Source organism: Chiloscyllium plagiosum, chromosome 33, assembly GCF_004010195.1.
Source record: "Chiloscyllium plagiosum isolate BGI_BamShark_2017 chromosome 33, ASM401019v2, whole genome shotgun sequence".
Lineage (NCBI taxonomy): Eukaryota > Metazoa > Chordata > Chondrichthyes > Orectolobiformes > Hemiscylliidae > Chiloscyllium > Chiloscyllium plagiosum.
Genome location: NC_057742.1, coordinates 32,346,167 through 32,367,619, shown reverse-complemented (window position 1 = coordinate 32,367,619; position 21,453 = coordinate 32,346,167). Strand labels below are relative to the sequence as shown.

The 21,453-nt window shown below is 41.5% G+C and overlaps 2 protein-coding genes across 2 annotated transcripts; one reads left to right on the top strand and one right to left on the bottom strand.

The window, feature by feature from the left end:
• Window positions 1-6,885: 6,885 nt before the first annotated feature.
• ifnphi4 (interferon phi 4) lies at window positions 6,886-8,371 on the bottom strand. The gene is made up of 4 exons (XM_043674638.1): window positions 8,240-8,371; window positions 7,789-7,878; window positions 7,183-7,422; window positions 6,886-7,084 (listed from the first exon to the last, which is right to left on the bottom strand). The coding sequence occupies exons 1-4, from the start codon at window positions 8,369-8,371 to the stop codon at window positions 6,986-6,988; spliced, it is 561 nt and encodes a 186-aa protein (XP_043530573.1). The 3' UTR covers window positions 6,886-6,985.
• Window positions 8,372-16,202: 7,831 nt separating this feature from the next.
• On the top strand, window positions 16,203-18,431 carry LOC122539638 (interferon alpha-1-like). Its single transcript, XM_043674637.1, has 5 exons — window positions 16,203-16,217; window positions 16,369-16,512; window positions 16,596-16,679; window positions 17,382-17,612; window positions 18,321-18,431. The coding sequence occupies exons 1-5, from the start codon at window positions 16,203-16,205 to the stop codon at window positions 18,429-18,431; spliced, it is 585 nt and encodes a 194-aa protein (XP_043530572.1).
• The last annotated feature ends 3,022 nt before the right edge of the window (window positions 18,432-21,453 follow it).

Sequence of the window (21,453 nt, the reverse complement as noted above, 5' to 3'; positions counted from 1 at the left end):
TCCCAACCCAACTTCATATAGTGACTTCTTCATTTGAAACTTTTCGCTTTCCGATTAATTAAAATGTTTGATAAATTAAGATACAAAACAAAAGAAAAAATCGATTTATGAACCGGGCTGGTGTTTCTCTAAATTTCACGTTCTGGCCATTTGCTTGAGCGACTTTAAAAACAAATTCCTAAAAAAATTTGTTAATATTCTAAGATTCTGAAAAAAAGGAACCATTTTACATCGAAACCTCCTCCGTTCACTGTCAATGTGATTTGCTGGGGCTTTGTTGAGAGGTTTAAAATATTAAGTCCGATTCTCACGGGGTACGATTCTTACGGTTTTTATGGAGAACTTGGAAAAGGAATGGAATCAATTATGATAAAAGCTGCAAGAAAGAACCTCGTACCTCATGATTTTTTGTTGAAAAAGTGAGCTTCCACTCTCGGGTACATTTGCAGACAAACCGTGGGATTTCAATCCACTGAACAACTCGATAGAATGTTGGAATTGGATTTCCTTGTCAACTATAAACGGGGCTTGTGAATGAGAAGTTGTCAATTTGGGCTTTTTTTTTTAACCTTTTAAACCATTTTTCTGCCTCTGATATCACAGTTTAAATAACAACAAAGAAATGTGGATACTGTATAAGGTTCTGACCCGAAACCATTAACTCTGATTTCGCCGCACAGGTGCTGCCAGACCTGCTAAGTTTTTCCAGCAATTTCTGTTTTTTGCCACCAGTTTATGTGTCTGCCCGTTCAGTAAGCAAGAGACCATTGGTCTTGAATTAACCCAAAAGGCACACAAGCTTCGACTGTGAACATTATAAACGGATACTGACCGAAAAAATGTAGACAGAACTGATTAGTGTTCCCGCTCCTTCAATGGTGTTGCAACCAATCAGCTCTGCTACAACTGGAGCTGAGAGAAGTGACGATAACGCTGATTGAAATCGATCAATCACAGATCTCCCTCTGACATGAGTGGCTTTGCTCCTCAGCAGCTGAATCAGCTGAGGCATAGGTGAGGCGAGGTGTTGGGTTTCTGAAAGGAATGTTTCTCTGGAGAGCTGCTGCTTTCATTCGCTCTGATACGAGGCGTTATTTTCTAAACCTGCCATAATTAATATGTATCTAATAGTGAAAGCCGCTGCCTTTCTCTATCATTGTGATTATTCCCTTGTCACTCTGACAGAGTCATCTTGGTCTTTGCCTCTGAAAGCTCCCGGTTGTTTCTTGCCACCTTTCCAATTCGATCGATGTTGTCTTTTACGATACGTCCATCTTTCCTTTTTTCCGTCCTCACATCCAAATGTCGAGAAGAAATGTCACCTCCACACTGGGCGGTGCTTAAATATTGAACGATTAAACTCATACGGGTTTGTAACGGATTCTGTCAGAGAATGTGGTGAAATGCAATTTCTCTGGATATGTAAAATATTGTATCTGCGGGTGAGGCGAGGCTACCTTGGGTCCGTCTTTTTTTTATCAATCCGTCCAAATGTGTGATGTGACCCTTCTTGAGCAGATAGGACCTGAGAGCAGATAGGAGCAGATACCTTCTGGTTCAGACGTAGGGACACGACAGTCTCCCTCGGGTTCAAGTTTTGTAGTTTGCCAATAATTCCTTTCAAGAAAACACGAGGCTATTTTCACTTATCACGCACCTAGGAACAGCCAATGAATGTCTCAGGTTGGGAATTTAAGGGGGCATCGAATATTGGCAAGTACCTCTTGGTCACAGTATAACTCCAGCTGCAGGGTGTGGTGGTACAATGGCTGTATCTCTACCTCTGAGCCTGAAGGGCTTGCATTCAAGGCCAATCTGCTGCAGAAGAGTACTTTCGCAATTTTGACCAGGTTGCTTACAAATCACAACTGTCAATGTTCACTTTTGCTTGGAAGGTGACGTACAAAAAGTTTGTCATGTTTGAACAGGGTGTCTCAACGAAATATTGAGGTTAAAACATCCCTTCCCTTTGTTTTAGTTGAACAGAAAAATGTGACAAGCTTGTACAATTGTAACTCATTGTACCTTGCCCGAAAATGCAACCTTTGATTACTTTAATTTTTAAAAAAAGACTTAATTTGTCAATGATGCAAGGTCACGTACCAACCCCTTACATTTGGAGCTCAGTGGCATGCAGCCATAAATCCCCTGTATATTCGAAGGGATATTTGGTTGCGAGCAGGTTGAGGTTGACCACTCCATGAGAGTGGAATAAGGTGAGGAGGCAGACTTCTATGAGTTACTATAGATCAGTATGGGGATTAGGCACGGTGGCACAGTGGTTAGCACTGCTGCCTCACAGTGCCAGAGACCCGGGTTCAATCCCACCTCAGGCGACTGACTGTGTGGAGTTTGCACGTTCTCCCCGTGTCTGCATGGGTTTCCTCCGGGTGCTCCGGTTTCCTCCCACAGTCCATTGGCCATGCTAAATTGCCCGTAGTGTTAGGTAAGGGGTAAATGTAGGGGTATGGGTGGGTTGTGCTTCGGCGGGGCGGTGTGGACTTGTTGGGCCGAAGGGCCTGTTTCCACACTGTAATGTAATGTAATCTAATCTAAAAAAACATTAGCGACCCGGGTTCAATTCCTGACTCGGGCAACTGTCTGTGTGGAGTTGGCACATTCTCCCTGTGTCTGCATAGGTTTCCTTCGGGTGCTCCAGTTTCCTCCCACAGTCCAAAGATGTGCAGGTTAAGTGAATTGGCCATGCTAAATTGCCCATAGTGTTAGGTGCATTATCAGGGGTAAATGTAGGGGAATGGGTTTGCGTGGGTTGCTCTTTGGAGGGTCTGTGTGAACTTGTTGGCCGAAGGGCCTGTTTCCACACTGTAGGGAATCTAATCTAATCAGAACTGTGCCATTAGTTATATTCTGTCCTGCACTCAAATCAATTAGCCAATCTGGTTAACACAAACATCCCCCAATCTGGTTAACACAAACATCCCCAAACCATATAGGGCAGAGTCCGGGCACCAACTCAGCTTCTCAGACCACACCTCTGTGATGCTAATCCCAGCATACAGACCACTCGTTGTGTCAAATCATTTCAAAGCAGGTGAAAACCTGGCCAGCAGGCCATTTCTACTCTTCAATATTGTTTTGAGCACACTGACTGGCGCAAGTTTGAGGAGGTGGCAACCGATGATGACTCCATCACCTTAGGGGAGTACACTCCCTTGGTGATTTATGACATTAGCAAGTGTAATGATGATATCACTGTGTCCAAAACCATCACGTCTCACCCCAACCAGAAGCCTTGGATGACCACAAAGGTGTGTGCGCTGCTGAGAACCCGTGATTCTGCCTTCAGAACAGGTGACAAGGTGGCCCTAACAACAGTGAGGGCCAACCTGACCCAGGCCATCAAAGAGGTAAAGCGTACAAACACACACACAGAGTACACAGCCACTTTCAGGTCAGAGGCGATACGCAGAGCATGTGGAAGGGCATCCAGGCCATCACCATCCACAGAACAGCATTGCCTGCTTGTGCTGGTGATGCCTCACTCCCGGGTGAGTTGAACAACTTTTATGCATGGTTTGAGGCATGAAACAATGTGGCAGCAAGGAAGTCTGCACCTCCTCCCAATGACCAGGTGCTGTGTCTTACCACGGTCAATGTGAGGATAACTCCATGCAGAGTCAACCCAAGTAAGGCTGCTGGACCAGATAACATCCCTGGCAGAGTGCTCAGAGGGTGCTCTGACGTACTGGTGGTTATTCACACAGACATCTTCAAGATCTCGCTGAGCTGCGCCATAGTTCCAATGTGCTTTAAGGACTTTGCCATCATCCCCATGCCAAAGAAGTCTTCAGCGTCCTGTCTCAATAACCTACCACCCTGTTGCACTTAAACCCATGAAATGAAGTGCTTCGAAAGGCTCATGATGAGACATATTAAGACCCTGCTTCCCTCCTCACTGGACACCCTGTCGTTCGTGTATCCACCCAGCTCACCAGATGATGCCAATTCCACCACCCTCCATCTGGCCCTCACCCAGCTGGAGAAGAAGGTTAGCCTACTAATCATAGATTTCAGTTCTGCATTTAACACCATCATCCCTCAGCACCTGATTGGAAGGCTGAGTCTGCTGGGCCTAAATCCCTCCCTGTGTAACTGGATCCTGGACTTCCTGACTGGGAGACCTCAGTCAGCCCAGATCGGGAACAGCATCTCCAGCACCATCACTCTACAGGACAGTCCACTGCAGTTCACCCTGCTGACAGACGACTGTGCAGTGATCCACAGGTCCAATCACATCATCAAGTTTGCTGATGACACGACTGGAGTGGGCCTCATCAGCAGGAACGATGAGTCAGTATACAGAGAGGAGGTACAGCGGCTAACAGACTGGTGCAGAGCCAGAGTCTCTGAACGTGGACAAAACAAAATAGACTTCAGGAGGGCATAGAGAGATCACTCTCCACTGGACATTGACGACTCCCCTGTGGAGATCGTGAAGAGCACCAAATTTCTTGGTGTACACCTGGTGGAGAATCTCACCTGGACCCTCAACACCAGCTCAGGAGCCAAGAAAACCCAGCAGTGTTTTTTTACTCTCTGCGCAGGCTGAGAAAGTCCTCCTCCTCCTCGCATTCCCCGATCTTACCACATTCTACAGATAGTTCTTTGAGAGTACCCTGAGTTGTTGCATCACTGCCTGGTTCAGGAATTGCACCATCTCGGATGGTAACACCCTACGACAGATAGTGAGGACAGCTGAGAAGATCGTAGCGGTCTCTTTTCCCTCCATTACAAGCTGCATCCGAAAGGCTAAGAGCATTATGGAAGACCCCACACACCCCTCACTCAGACTCTGCTCCCTCTTGCCATCGGGCAAAAGATACCAGATCATTCGGTCTCTCACTGCCAGACTTTGCAACAGTTTCTTCCCCAAGCCATCCGACTCCTTAACACAGTATGATCAGATTCTTTCCCATCTAAAATTCTTTCGTCTTGCTGCTAGAAAAAATGTCAATCATTCATCATTCTTTTGTTACACTGTAACATGTGTGTTTTGCACTGCTTATCCACTTAATGCCGTGTACGATTCTATAGTTGGCGCTGTCAATGTAGCACCCTCTGTACTGGAGGAACGCTGTCTCGCTTTTACTGCATCGGATGTATATGGTAGAAATGACAAATAAAAAGCTACCTTCTCTCTCTCGCTCTCAATCGAGCAAACCGACCCCTCCATTTAGAAGTAAATCCAACGAGAAGAATTTTTTTTTGAATGCAAAATTTGTTCACCCACGAATGAACACTTGAAAATTTTTGTTGGATCCTGATTGATGATTACCTGCTCGGCCATTTTTGTGGATGGCTCTGACAAGAAGTCAATGCGCTTACTGGAATTCATCCCAGGGACTCACAAGAAAAAAACTTTCAATAATGACAAAAGTAGCAGGTGAACCCGGATCTGGAGGTTGGGCTGTGAGAGAATGTAATTACAGCAATTCACAAGCACAGAGACTGTAAGCACTCTGAACGAAATAATATATTTGACCGGACCCTGATTTACTCCAACGCCGGGATCTATTTACGTGGTAAATCGTTTTGCCCAGAATTTCTGATGTTCCAGAGTGGAGACCGCACTGTGTGACGGAGAGAGGAGATTCACAGCCGCCATCTCTTCGCTTGACACATTCAAACAACTTTTCCCGTGTGGAAATTGTTATTGCACGCTGAGCGGGCAGCGAGTGCTGCCTGTTCTGACTACACTTGCATTCTTCCAACACAGTGAGGCAGTTTCATTTGCTCAGATTTCATTACATTGCTCTGCAATTTGTGTAATTCGCATCCAGCTACCTTCAGCGTTGCAAATAGTTCGATTTTTTTTTCTCTCTAATGTAACATTTAGTCAATGGCAATCAGGATTCGGAAGGCTGCATGAAAAAGCCATGAACATTTCCAAATGTACGTTCCAAATGTATGCCTTCACACATTTCAAAGAAGCAAGAAGGTTACAGCTTCACCATGTAAACTAACACGTTTAGCTGCACTGTGTTCCGATTGATAACGATTAAATGTTTAAAAGAGTTATAAGGTTTCTCCGTTCTTATTTAAACTAATTTAGTATTGGAATACGATCTCGTTTGAGCCGTTGGTGTACATGCCCAATCTGTGTGTATTCGGATTCAGTCTTTCCGTAGGCTAATCATCGACTCAAAGTAACAAGATCTCTTTCAGAAAGGTGCCTGATATTTATACTGCAGGTATTCACAGGGGTCATGTAGGACAGTGTTAACATGGTATCTTCATATTCCGTCTTCCTTTAGCACCTCGTGGGGAAGTTTTGGAAAGATTATGACGATGGCTGTTAGAATCTCGTCATTAGGATTCCTTCCAGATGGGAGTCGAAACCGGAAGTTCCCAGCTCAAGGGCACTGCAAGGTAATACTGGGCTACGCGACATCCCCTCCCCAACTGCAGGATGAAGAAGCTACCATAGATCAGACCTATGGTTCTACCATTAGACAGCGGTGACTTAGGGTCACCAGACTTCAGGTGAGGGGAGAAGGTGAGGAGGATAGTCCTTGATGGGGACATCAGCCAGGGAAGTGAGCCCAAACTGTTGGCGTTACTGCAAATCAGCCACCCAGGTCATCTAACATTCCCAACAGACATGAACCTCGTGTAGAAACAAAGACCACAAAATAAAATGCTAAAATTCAAAAGATTTATTACTAATTGGTGTAATTGAGCAACATCTCTTGTCATAAATAGTTTACAAAATAACATACATATTTCAGCGACTTGAACATACAAATATTTTGCATTTTAAATATGTTCATATTCCAGATAAATATCAACCTCGCTTTGAATATTAAGGTCATGTTGTTAATTAGATTACTCTGAACAAATGTCATTCAGAATTATACTGGCTTGATTCCCTTAATCGAGCTATGCAACACTTCTGTAAAACTTCAATATTTAAATATTAAATAATAATCGATCCCTGATTTTAATAAGTATCAATGGGAAATCCTTAGTTGCTTTTGTTCAGTTGTCCCGTTATGAACAGCAGCTGTTGTAGACGGGCTCTGGTCTCAGTGCGGATTATTTCCCAGGAGCAGTCACTGAATTTCTGTAAAATGCAAACATAGAGAAAACCCCATTAGAAAATTGAACAGATTTAAATGGGTTGACATGAACTGAATGCCAGTCAGTTATCAATTGTCACACCTTCTGTTTGAGAAACTTGTTCAGTTTCTTGAAGTATTTGAGAATGGCGGAGTTTCTCCTCTGCCTGGACCCAGCTCCTGGTTTTCTCACACACGTTTCCAACTCCTGGAGCTGACGTTCCAGGAGAAGACGAAAGTTTTCGACCTTCTCCCGGGACCAGGTGACTGACCCCAGGCTCCTGCTGTAGATCTTGCTGATGTGACGCAAGGTTTGGTGGACAATCTGGAACTTTTCCTGGGCCTGAGAAAAATACACAGGACATTTCTCGTGTAACTGACTATTGCAATCGACATTTGAAACTGCAAATATATAGGCTGTTTGAATTTACAAAGGCATCATCAATATTGTTTTTAACAATACTGATTAATACCGAGGTGCTTTCTATTGCACTATCCTGTGTCTGGCTGACAAGTTAACAGCAACAATTACGAAAAAGAAGAAATTAACTTCAAAACATTTCTAGCCTGTTTATTCATCACAGATACGTTGAACTTTCAGACCAACATTTGGGATCATTGCCAAACTTCTTGTTTTGGCTGGATTGGAGATATTTCCCTACATTTATTCCACCTGGGCGAACTGAGGGTTTACAAGGAACACACTCACCTGTGACCGGTTGACGAGCTGGTGCAGATCCAGGGGATCGATTTGCAGTGATTCTCTGGTTGCTACACACTGCAGTGGAAAGGACCCTCCCTATAATAGGACAGAAAGTGTCAGAAGCGGCTCCGAACACAAACAAGTAGTTAGAAATGTTTCCCCCAAAGCATCTACGGCTATTCATTATCACTGAACAATTTGCTTCCCGATTTTACCTCACATATTTAACTGTCTGCCTAATTAAATCAGCCACTTCCGCTGTAAAAACGTCCTGTTTTCCATACATTTCATTTCGTATTTTCATACATACTTGACTATTCTCTCAAGGAGATATTCCTCATAGCATGATGCAAAACGCCCAACCTGAACAATTTCTGGAAGTGAGAATATCCCGAGAAACTGCAGGTTTAAGATGAGAATTGTCTTGCCCGTACCACTGATCTTTCTATTAACTCACCATGTCCGTCAGGATCTTTAGAGCATCCCTGTTTAGCACTTGCTGTAACTGCAGTCTCTGGCAGTCCTGGCTCAGGATTCCAGGCAACAAGACAAACAAAGTGCACAGTCCCCAGACACCGGTAAAGTTCATATTTAAACAATAAATGCTAAAACAGTGATCTGAAGCTGCAGAGTGGGACTGAATCAGACGTCAGCTCCGGGTACCAACACGAGCTGAACTCCTTCTCCCTCCTAAGGAATATTCCTTCTGGGTGAGCTGGGCCCATTTTAAGATGTACACCAGGGTATTCCTTTGACGTTATAAAAACAGATTGATTTTGCTTCTAACCACAATGTATTTTCAGGGAATCTTTCAACTCCGTTCTCAAAGTGACTTCTTCATTTGGAATTTTTCACTTTCTGCTTAATTAAAAGTAAGAATGTCTATGATAAATTAATATACAAAACTGTTCTTCAATATTAAAAGTGCAAATCTAGATTTCACTTTGGGTAATTCTCAGGTCCCAAGAACTAACAAAATAATTTTATATAATTTTATGACATATTTAAATCCCAAAATGCAAAATCTCTTTTTGTTTCAGAAACTTCTCAGGTCCTTGTCAGTTTAAAATGGAACATACTTCAGTGATATTAAAAATATTTTGATCGTTTTACCTGAGGAAGAATCATTAGTCTTGGAGGGAAAACCATTCCAGGGATGAGGGAACTGTTCTATGAGGATAGGTTAAGAAGGTAGGATCTCCATTCCCTGGAACTTAGAAAAATGAGACGAGATCCATTGAAAAATGTTGAATTGTTTCATAGAGTCAATGGTGTGAGTGCATTTTCCCTGACAGATGTTTCTAGGAATGAGTGTTACAGTCTTAACATAGACATTTGATATTGAGATGAGGAGAAACTTACAGAGCCATTAGACTGGCTTTTTATTGAAATCAAATTTCACTATCTACTGGAGTAAGAGTCAAACACATAAACCCAGAACATCAGTTTGGTGTTTCTGAATTCAATAACATTGCCACTAAGCAATAATGGTGCATTTGTAATGTTTCTGGATTTGGTAATGCAGAGGTCTAAGCTAATATTTTGGGAACATGGATTCAAATCCCATAATGGCATTGGGTGAAATTTAAACTCAATGAGCTAATCTGAAGTTGAAACCTAGTCTTAGCAATAGGACCATAAACATTGACCGTGATGAAAGTTGATCTGTTTCTAATATTTTTAGGGAAGGAAGTCTGCCACATTTGCCTCATCTGGCATACATGTGACTCCATGGCAATGTGGTGACTCTGAACTCGCCTCTGAAATGCCTCAAGGTATTCGATGACCATTGCCACCAGCTTCAATTAATGAATAGTGACATCGTCTTCTACATCTCAGCGAAAAACTTCTTCCTCCTTTTGTCAGAGGAAAATATTTTGGATAGAAGTTATCTTAAAATCTTGGGCCTATTGTTATATTGAAAACATATCTAAAAGGGCTTGGAAAAAAAGATGCAGCAGTATCTAAGTACATTTCAGAGATGTGATATTGCAACATCAACAATGTAGTTGAAAGCCACGTGCAGTAGTTGAAAGAAAATAGGAAACAAGTTTCGCACACCAATAGAAGGTCATGGCTTAGTGGCAATATTATTCAATTCAGAACCACCAGACTTATGTTCTGGGTTCATGGGTTTGACTCTTACTCTAGTAGATAGTGAAATTTGAATTCAATAAAAAGCCAGCCTAGTGGCAATAATGCAACTTTTGATGATAGTGAAAATTATCTGGTTCACTAATGTCCTTCAGGGAAGTAAATCTGCAATTCCTACCTGGTCTGCTTGACATGTGACTCCAGACCCACAGTTAATTGTCTATTAACAATTATGGCTGAAAATGTGTTGCTGGAAAAGCGCAGCAGGTCAGGCAGCATCCAGGGAACAGGAAAATCAAGGTTTCGGGCATAAGCCCTTCTTCAGGAATCCTATTAGCAATTATGGATGATCAGTTAACTCTAGCCTAGCCAGTGATGACACATCGTATGAATGAATAAAATAAACACAGGAATTAATTTTAATGGCCAATTAATCTGCAAACTTGATAATGTCAGAGTGATTCAGAGATTGTCAAGTACGTCTTGATATCATGCAACTCCTGTTTGGATGTTATATTTTTTAAGTTGCAAAAATAAACTGTTTGAACTGTATCAGGTGTTTGCTATGTCTCACAAGTGCCCAACCCAGCACAAAAATTGTTATATAATGGTTGTAGTCAAGCATTGCGTGTCATTTATATTCATTAAAGTGAAGAATTTAACAACGCAAACTCTTCCGTTTTCTACCAAGCTGGTAACTTTAAACAAAAGTGGAGTAAAATGTACCTTATGACACCAATCAAATCAAACTATGTAGAAAAAAAAGATGTCTACTCATAGAATATAACATTGAAAGATGACAAAAACTTGATCGGTAGAGGAGCGAGATGGAGATCAATAGAAATTGTAGGATTGAGGATCAAAAAGAGAGACCATTAGAGAGCTGAATGTTCCATCACCAATAGTGGGATAATGGAAAAAGGCATCCCAAATCAGAAGACTAAAGAGTGCATCTAAGGCAAGAGAAACCATAGAGAATTTGAAGATGAAATAAGGGGTTTATACATAGCAGAGGTGGTGAAGAATCTATTGGAAGGCAACAGGAATTCAGATATTTGGTGACCAAATGTAGACCAACCAATTTTGGAGTGATGGGAGAAATATCTATGTGGTGAACTGCACCACTGTGTTACAACAGTAGAAATAGATATCCACCTGCTGGTGATCAGGTGAGGTTTCCTGTGCCTGTTTATGTGCATAACAATTTGAGGCATGATTAACATAATTTCAATGGATGCAACATTTAAATGGATAGTTCAGCCTGTGCACATCAGGAACAAACTGGGAGATAACCAAGTGAGGAAAAAGGAGGGCTTTGGTTACTCGTTCAACCCTTTGGAATCTTTATTATGTATCTCATTAATTGCTTTATGACACTTACCAAAAAGGTTAACAGTAAAATCATTTGGAACAAGTTGTGAAATGCAGCATAATGTTGTTTATGTGCACAAAACAAGAACACATTTGTGTTTCTGATTCAAGCTTCCACTGACTCATGTGGGAGGTTACCACACAAGGTGGGGATCCAGGCTTGATTCCAGCTTCAGGTGACTGTCTGTGTGAAGTTTGCACATTCACCCCCTATCTGAGTAGGGTTTCATCCACAATCTAAAGACATGCAGGTTAGGTGGATTGGCCAACTTAAAATGCCCCATAAATTTCCAGAGATCTGCAGGTTAGGTGGGTTAGCTACGGTTAATGTAGGGTTATGGGGATAGGGTTGTTGTTAGTGACGGGTGCGGGGGAAGGGGAGGAGGAGCGGAATGGTGCTGCATCTGGTTGGGGTGGACTCGATGAGCTGCTTCCTCACCGTTGGGGTTTTATTATTCCATAACATTGGGCTGGATTAAAGAGTTATTCAAGAAAGGGAGTAAGGACAGTTCTTGAAACTACAGGCCAGCTAATTTAAGATTTTAGAACAATAATTAAGGAAAAGGCAACAGACATTTGGAGAGATTTGTACTAATTAAAAAGTGTCAGCAAGGATTTGTGAAAGGCAAATTGTGTTTGACTAAGTTAATTGAATTTATTCATAAAGTAACAGGTTGATGAAGGGCAACAATAAATATTATCTATTTAGATCTTAAGCAAGTGTTTAATAAACTGCTGATTAACAGCATTGAGTCTTGTGGAACAGGAGGATTAATGTCCAACTAGTGAGATGATGTCTTAGTAGCATTATTGCAGGTCAGACAGCATCCAAGGAGCAGGAGAATTGACGTTTCAGGCCTGAGCCCTTCTATTATTAGAGAGAGACAATTAGTGGTGGTTTAATCTTAAGGTCACTGTTATGAGCCATTATGAATCTGGTTAAGACTCAACTAGAGCAGTACATGTAGTTCTGGAAAGATGGAAGACCCCTTGACAAGATTCAGTGGAGATTCACCAGAACTATTCCATGGATGGGAATTTTAATAACAAGGTTAGATCATAAAGGCTGGCTTTACTTTGCGAGCAAAGGAAAATGTGGGGAGGGCACAAGATTATGATAAACTCAGATAAGGTAAACAAGAGAAATGATTAACCATTACCTGATGGCACAAGGGATAGTGAGTCACAGATTTAAGATCTTGGCCAAAAGATGCTGAAGGAATATGAGGAAGGATGTTTCTTTTCATAGCAAGTAGTACTGCCCAGAATTTGCTGACTACAAAAGTAGTGGAAGTGGAAACATGGAATCATTTCAAGAGAAAGCTTGTTCAGCATTTGAACAATATAAGTCTCCAGAAGCATAAGTACCAGCAGGGGACTGGGGCTGACTGGGTTGCTCCACAGCAAGCCGGAATAGATTCAATGGGCTGAATGGCTTCCTTTTGTGCTGTAAATTACTCTATCATTTCTCACTGAAATTGAATAAATGGTATAGAGCAATGACTATGTTTGTGAACTTGTCAGGAATTCCACTTGCTCCACCTGAGTGGAGGTGACAATACCATTATTTATTTCTATTTATTCTTGGGATGTGAGCATTGTTGGTAAGAGCAGTATTTATTTCTCATCTCTAATTGTCCTTAAGAAGGTGGTGTTCAGTCATCTCTTCAGTCACTGCAATCCATGTGGCGTAGATAGATAGATACAGCTTTCAGGGATTTGACCACACTACAATGAAAGCATGTCAATGGTCCTGAGGCAAAGTAGTGTGTGACATGGAAGCATTCTTGGAGATAGTGGTATTACAATATATCTCTCATCCCAGATCTTCCAGGAAGGCATTCAAAAAGTGACAATGCTGTTGAATGTCCAGGTCAGATGGATAAAGTCACTCTTATTGGAGTTTTTCATTGTTTGGTAATTTTGTTGTGGACTGTTACTTGCCACTTACCAGTTCAAGCCTAAATGTTGTTCAAGTCTTGCTGCATGTGGGCAGAGGATACTGCAGTGCCGAGAAGTTGTTAATAGTGTGGAACACTATGCAATGATCAGTTACTATCTTCACTTCTCATTTAACCCCAATTCCATCAAGTGGCATTGCAGTGAATTCTTCACAAGCAAGACATTGACCCTTTACAATGCACTCTTGGTGTAGGAGGATCTATCTCTGTGGAATATACACTTATTCAGCTATTCTAACAATTCATTCATGCAGCAAGCCTCTGTGTACCTCTGTCCTTAAGCACAACCTGTCAGAAAGATTCTCAAATGGTCTTTGGAGACGAGGGAATGAGGTAGTGAGTAAGTAATTGGGAGATTGCATCATTCATACCTCACTCTATCTGGTATCATAAAATGCTTTGCCTCTTTCTCCTTGGAGAAATCAGTATCTGCTCCAGATCATCCATTACAGTGAAGAGGAGTGGAGACAAAAAAAAAACCTGACGGTTGCCTAATTATGTCATAACATATGTCTGTTAGCAGATTGGCAAAGAAATAAATTGCATTTTGACCAAATATTGCGAGAACTGTTGACAAAGCAGAGTGTTGGATGAAGTAGGTGGTTGGTTCAGTGAATCTTTGGGAGAGCATTCTATCTGTGGAAATTGAGTGAAACAATGTGTCTGATTATTATGTCTGATAAATTCCAGTGCTGCTTCTGCCACTGTTACATTGAGGAGGACATTAATTTGCTTTGGGAGAAAATAGCTAATATTTGAAGCTACTGGTTATCTGCTTGTGCCATGTAAGTAACAGAGATTTTGTTCTTACACCAGAGGTGATAAGGAAATGTGAACAACAAGAAAACTCAAAGAACTGTCAGTACTTACACCAGAGGAAGAGGCCATTTAGAATCATAGGGTGACAGAATTTTTAAAATGCAGAAAAAACATTGTGTCTGTGCTGATCATCAGATATCTATTGATACCCTTTGTTTAGCACTAGCCAGTAATTTTGTATGAAATGGCATTTCAAATGCTCGTCTAAATAATTCTAAATTGCTCTTGAGGGTTATGATCTCTATCACACTTTTAGGCAGTGAGTTCCAAATATCCATAACCCATAGGTGATTTTTTTCTCTCTCAGATATCCTCTAAAACGAATGTGGTTTCCTTAAAACTGTACCCTTAATTATTGACCCCTCTACTAAGAGGAAGAAAGTTCCTTCTATCTACCCTGTCTATGCTCCTCAGAACTTTGTATACCACAATCAGATCCCCCACAGCCTTTGCTCCTCCAAGAAAAACAACCCCAGCCTATCACTCCTTTCTTCATTGCTTGAGCTGGAGAGATCCAGCTACATCTTGGTGAATCACATGCACCCTTTCAAGTGCAATCATATACTTCCTAGTATGGTGAGCAGAATTACACATAGTACTCCATGTTGGCCTAACTAATGTTGTATAGAGCCCTTGTAATCAGTGCCTTGACTAATAAAAGCAAGTAAGCCGTATACTTTCTTAACCAATTTATCTGCCTGTCCTGTTGCCTTCAAGGATCAATGGATATAAAAACCAGGTTCCTCTGTCATTCCTAGGTTCTTACCATTCAACCTGTACTTCATTGTTATGTTAGCCTTCCCAAAATTCATCACCTCACACATTTGTGGATTAAATTTAAGTTACCACTCTTAATCCTATCTGATTAGTCCGTCCATGTTGTCCTGTAATCTAAGACATCCTTCTCATTATTCGCCTCACCACCAATTTCTGTATCACCTATGAACTTACTGATCATGTCTTCTATTTCCATGTCCAGATCATTAATGTACACAGTTGTAGAAGTCATAGAATCCCTACAGTGTGGAAACAGGCCATTCACACCACCCATTTGAAGAGAATCTCACCAATACCCACCCACTAACTGTGTATTTTCCATGGCCAATCCACCTAACCTGGACATCTTTGGACTGTGGGAGGAAACCAGAGCACCAGGAGGGAACCCATGCAGACTCAGGGAGAATGTTCAAACTCCACACAGACAGTCATCCAAGACTGGAATCAAACCTGAGTCCCTGGCGCTGTGAGGCAGCAGAGCTAACCACTGAGAGACCTTGCTACCTAGGTGTTTTCAGTTGTCCCTTCATCTCTCCTATAACTTTACTGAAACAATGCCAAAGGAATCATGCTGTCTTGCTCTATAGCTATTACCTGTACCTTCAATTTGAGGAATGCGCCTACTCCGTTCCATAGGTACAATGGGCTCTGCCTCAACTTGGGGTTGGCGCAGCAATCCAGTATTAATAGCTGGAACAGTAGAACAGAAAATGCTTCTAACTTACAGCAGCTTTAGAGGGAAGAGATTGGGACAGTTGTAGTGTGTCTATCTCTGAAACAGGACATCCCGAAATAAGTTCCATCTGCTCCAAAGACGTGTTGTGACTTCTCTGAACAGGTTGATTAGAAAATATCTTGGAATACGTGTGAATTCTTCAGATATTGTGAAAACACGAGAACTGGGGAAAATGAACCAAAGGTTGGGTTTAAAGCGTTAAATCGCACAACTGCAAGAAAGGATACTCCCAAAATCTAGATTTGCAATGCCGAGTACATCTTCCCAGCACGGAATGCTGAGGCTAGGGTCCATTAGGGGACCCTGAGGAAAGCGGGAAATAAAACTGGGGTCTCGGTTGGTCTTCTGAGCAGCGGTAGACTCTTTAAGACAGGAGGAAATTTTCCCGCTGAGTCTGTGCAGTTTTGTTTTTGATTCACATGCAACCAGACTTTGACATTTCCTCAGTTGTGAACAGTGCGGTTTACCAATGCAGCCTGCGAGCAACATTTGAGGGTTTTGTTTTTGTTTCTTGCAGACTAACTCTCTTCCTTTTCGATTGTCTTCTTTTTCAACGTAAATTCCTCTCATTTTGAAAAACGAATGTGGCTAGAAAATTTCTTGAGGTGCTGTAAATCCGGTGTTTCACTTTTCTAATGCAAGCATTATTCTTTATATTCGCCATGGCGCTCCAATCTGTCAGTTCACTCTTGACTCTGACATTAGTCGTGTCTCTTAGAGCGGGGTCCATCACCAAGAAGTAAGAACGCTGCTATTATCACCGCCTCAGGAGCACTTAAGTCACTTTGCTGAAGGTTGCTGTCTAATAACGATATCTCTCTATTTCAGATCCGCACTGTCCTGCTGAACATGGCTCTTTCTTGTATCTGGAGATTTTGGGTGGCGCTAGTCTTGGTGCCCTGTAGCCTGACTCTGGGCTGCGAGCAGTTGGCATTCCACAATGCTGAGACGAAAAGCAAACTGACTTTAATGGTGCGTCTGAACTGATCTTGATCTATTCCCCTCGCCAGGATTTGTGTATGTGGCATTTTTAACCTCTGAATTTCGTGTTGCAGGGTAGAAAACTCAGTCTGCGCTGCCTGAAAATGACACGAATGCCCCATGGCCATTCACTCATTGATCTCACGGAAAATATTCAGGTATGTAGCCAGCACAGATTCTGAGTTGTACCTAGCAAAATACTCAGTATTCTCAATGTTAAAATAATACTGGATCACAAAGCTATACCTTAGAGTAAGTGAGCTAAATATCACACAGCACCGGGTTTGAGTCCAACAGGCTTATTTGGAAGCACTAGCTTTCGGAGCGCTGCTCCTTCATCAGGTGGTTGTGGAGTATAAGATCGTAAGACACAGAGTTTATAGCAAAAGTTTACAGTATGATGTAACTGAAATTATGTATTGAAAAAGACCTGGATCTTAATGATCTTATACTTCACAACCACCTGATGAAGGAGCAGCGCTCCAAAAGCTAGTGCTTCCAAATAAACCTGTTGGACCATAATCTGGTGTTGGGTGATTTTAACTTTGTACACCCCAGTCCAACACTAGCTCCTCCAAATAATTTGGAGTAACTAGCAGGCTTTGTAGGACTGAAATGTGGAGGAATCCCTTCATTCAGAAGGTGGTGAATCTGTGGAATTCTCCATCCCAGAGGTTTCTGATCACGTCGTCCTTGAGTAGATCTGAGATTCTGAATGGAGAAAAAAAACAAGGAATTCAAGATGGTCTTGAATGGCGGAATGGCCCAGCCTTGCTCATTTTTCTCAGGTTCTAAATAATTCTTTTAAAATTCGAATAGTGACACATTTCCGCGAAGTAACATTTTTTTGTGTCCAACAGGGGGAAGACACACTCCTGCTTATCCACCAAGCATTGGATCAAATCAACAAGATCTTCATTGAGAACCTCAATACTGCTCCCTGGGACTCTGACCGGCTGGAAACCTTTCTGATTCATCTGAGTGAGCAGCTGACAAATCTGAACGGATGTGTGGGAGACCCTGCAGCGTCCACTAGAAGCGAGGAAATTCAACAGGACTTCAGCAAGATGAGGGAGCTGCTAACGCAACAGGTATGGGCGATTCATGTTTTACTATTTTACATCTAGTGAAGTTCGTGTAGACAAACCATGTAGCAAGGTCCATAACTTTGTCACTACTCAGACTAGGGCTGACGAGAGATGTATTAGTGAAGAGTTTCTCTGCTGAGAATGTCTAGTGAAATTCCTTAGAAAATTTGGCTTCCAATATCAGTAGCTCAAGGGTGGCACCGTGGCTCAGTGGTTAGCACTACTGCCTCACTGGAGCCAGTCCCAGGTTCAATTCTAGCCTCGGGTGACTGTCTTGGTGGAGTTTGTACATTCTCCCCGTGTCTGCATGGGTTTCCTCCCACAGTCCAAAGATGTGCAGGTTAGGTGAATTGGCCATGCTAAATTGCCCATAGTGCTAGGTGCATTAGTCAGAGGGAAATGGGTCTGGTTGGGTTACTCTTCAGCATCTGCAGACCTCAATTTCTCCTTACTCTTCAGAGGGTCAGTGTGGACTGGTTGGGCTGAAGGGCCTGTTTCCACACTGTAGGTAAATCTAAATTCTGATCATTTAATTATCACGTTAAAATCAGCATCATGATATTAGCAATGCCCAAAAATGACTGAGATCAAATGAATGCTGATATTCTCACGCGAAAACTGGAGTATGGCTTTCAAATAATGTGCAACTTTTGTATTCCCTTAAAATTCGGTGCAGTCCTGCTAACATGTTTCAATATTTTTGCCTTTCAGGGATTCAGTGACTGTGCCTGGGAAAGAGTCCGCTCTCGCACCATGTCTTACTTACAGCAGATTCAAACCATAATAGGACGAATTCAGAGGGAGGCCAAGCGATCATCTTAATCAGAATATTTTCTAATACTGGAGGAAATCGATGGGTTTTTTTGTAATTCGGATTTATTTGCTATTTACAACATTGACAGACTTACCGCTCTCACTGCCAGGGATGATAAGGAATAACAAAATTGTCACGTAACAGGGGCCCTAAATTATTTTATATTGTATAATGTATTGCACAAGCTTACTAGTGTTGCACAAAGAAGAAGTAAATTGCACAAACGTTTTAAATTATTTATATTTATTGAATCTAACTTATAACCGTGTGGAAAAAAATGTTGTTTAGAAGGTTACTTTGTTACTCACATCTGGGTTTCAATAAATATATTATCGCATACTCTCTTTGCTTCATAATTTTTATTAATTTCTGTATTACACTGCAAGATTATATTAATTGTAAAATTGTTCATTTATTAGTGATATTATGAACATTTAACTTAATTAGAGACTCTTGTCTGAAGCAGAGTGGAAAATCTAGACAGAGAGCATAATATAAACTCATACCAAGGTATAAGGTCATGCAAAACATTTAAGCATTTTTTCAGAAACAAAAGATATTTTATTGCATTTACATCCTAACGTTGCTGGTCTTAAAGAATGCATAAGTAGCATCAGGATGCTAAACCCCTGAGATTAGAGGTTTTATTTGTTCATTTGTGGGATTGGTGCATTATTTGTCAAGCCAGCTTTTAGTGCCCATCACTAATGGTGCTGGGGAAGGTGATTGTGAGCAATCTTCTTCAATAACTATAATATTTGGTATGTGGGTATATCCACGGTGATGTTTGGGAGGGTGTTACAGGATTTTACTGAAGGAACGGTATTATGGACTAGGCCTGACCCCCTCAAAACATGTCAAGGGAGCAGCCCAGACCCTAAGTTTTCTAGTTGTTTTAAGCAGGTTGAGAGCAGATGTTCCAGGAGTAATGCAGGTGGCTCAACCATACGGTTTCAGATAAAACAGAATTCATTTTACATAGGGACAAAAGAAAATTTAGGAAAAGATAACTACTTGAAAACCGAATTGACTCTATCACAATTTAATGATGCTGTTCCAAACATTGGCAACATCCCCTTAAACACCCCCTTGACAAAAAAAAGGTTAAATCAAACACAGGTTCTTACAGGAGAGATGTCAGAGAAAGAAAGGATCAGCATGGAGCTGTTTCTTAGATCAGCAGTCTCAAAACACTGACAGCTTGCTAAAACCAAACCAAACCAAACCAAACCAGAGAAAAGCTAAGAGAAAGTGAGGACTGCAGATGCTGGAGATCAGAATTGAGAGTGTGTTGCTGGGAAAGCACAGCAGGTCAGGCATCATCCGAGGAGCAGGAAAATCGACGTTTTGGGCATAAGCCCTTCATCAGGATGATGCTGCCTGACCTGCTGTGCTTTCCCAGCAAGACACTCTTGACAGAGAAAAGCTAAGCTGGAAGAACTGGCCACTCCCTTTCATTGTACAAGTGTGTTTTATTTTAAACTTAAAAATGTCTTCATGTAGTTAAACCCAGACATTTCAGAACCTGTGCCTTTATGACCTCGCAAAAAAAAAACAACCTTGTGAAAAGAGCAGCATCATCATACCCCCCTTAAAAAAATGAGCCATCAATATCCAAAGATGGCTTCATTTTAAATCCCCTTGATACTACACTGTTTGTACACAACTACACCCATATACATTACATTGACTATAAACCTGCAAACATGCAGTACTATGTTCTGTTTCAGTCTGTTTTACTCCTGCCACTGTATGCATCCGTTTCTCATCCAAGTCTCGATAATGCGTCAGCAATCACATTTCCTTGTCCTGCCTCATGCACAATTTTCAAATAGAACGGTTGTAACAACAAGCTCCACCTAAACAATCTGAAATTTTTGTCCTTCAATTTCTCCACAAACCTCAATGGGTTTTGATTTGTGTACACTGTATGATTGTGTCAGACACATTACTGATAACATAAATATTGAAATGTTGTAACACCAACACCAAGCTCAGATTCTCCTTCTCAACTGTCGAATATTTCTGCTGATGCATGTCCAATGTCCTGGAGAAATATCCAATAGGTCTTTCCATTTTCTTGTCAGCTTCCTGTAAGAGCACAGCACCGATACTGACATTGCTTGCATCAATAGCCACCCTGAGTAGCTTTGTGTATTTAGGTGTGGCTAACACTGGGGTTTGTGGTTAACACAGCTTTCAGGCTGTCAACCGCCTTCTGACAGTCTGCTTTTGTTATGGACTAAGCCAGACCACTCAAAACATTCTTAAGCAGGCAGATAAGACCATAACTTTGTAATTTGTTTCGGTAAGCTGTACAGTGAAAATTACCCAACTTAAGTTAGCTAGGGTTCACTACTAGATTTTAAAACACACAAAAATTTATTCACAAAATTACACAAAGAACAGAAGAAAGAACCCCTACAAAACTCAGTCTATTCAAACAGGACTTAATTATGTTGTTCCGAATATACACAACAATCCTAATAAGCAACTCCCTTTAAAAATGAGTATAAATGGAATGCATGCTTACAGGTTGATGTTGAAGGGCAGAGAAGAGATAGAGCGTTTCCACACAGCTCCCTGTTGAACTTCTCATCAGTCAGACTGAACTAAAACTGCTCAGCTCAGCACAGCTAGCTCGAGAGCTGACCACTCCCCTCACTTTATACAGGTCACTTCTAAAACATGGCCACTTTGGCTGAAGTCTCATCATAAGTTACATATGAACAAAAGGCTTCTCAAAATCCTTTTCATCTCTGTACCAAACCAGACTGATTGAAGCCCAGCTCAGTTTATTACCCCTCTGAAAAAATCAAGTTCAGAGTATCCTTGAGCCAAGGAATAGCTTCTAGAAAAAAGGGACTAGCCTTGTGACACTCTCCACTGAAACTTCTTTCCTTTCTTTAGTAGTTCAGTGAGTAAAGCAGCCAAATTGCTAACATTTATGAATTTTCAATATCATCCCCAGGAACCATTGTGCTGCTATTTTGGTCAATGGTATGGGAAACTCCCCAATTACCTTTGTTT

Coding starts and splice junctions, on each gene's coding strand:
- ifnphi4 (XM_043674638.1), bottom strand. CDS start 8,371: ATGAACTTTACCGGTGTCTGGGGACTGTGCACTTTGTTTGTCTTGTTG. Junction 7,879..8,239: donor TAAAGATCCTGACGGACATG/GTGAGTTAATAG, acceptor GTCCTATTATAG/GGAGGGTCCTTTCCACTGCA. Junction 7,085..7,182: donor ACAAGTTTCTCAAACAGAAG/GTGTGACAATTG, acceptor TGCATTTTACAG/AAATTCAGTGACTGCTCCTG.
- LOC122539638 (XM_043674637.1), top strand. Junction 16,513..16,595: donor AAAGCAAACTGACTTTAATG/GTGCGTCTGAAC, acceptor TTCGTGTTGCAG/GGTAGAAAACTCAGTCTGCG. Junction 17,613..18,320: donor GGGAGCTGCTAACGCAACAG/GTATGGGCGATT, acceptor TTTGCCTTTCAG/GGATTCAGTGACTGTGCCTG.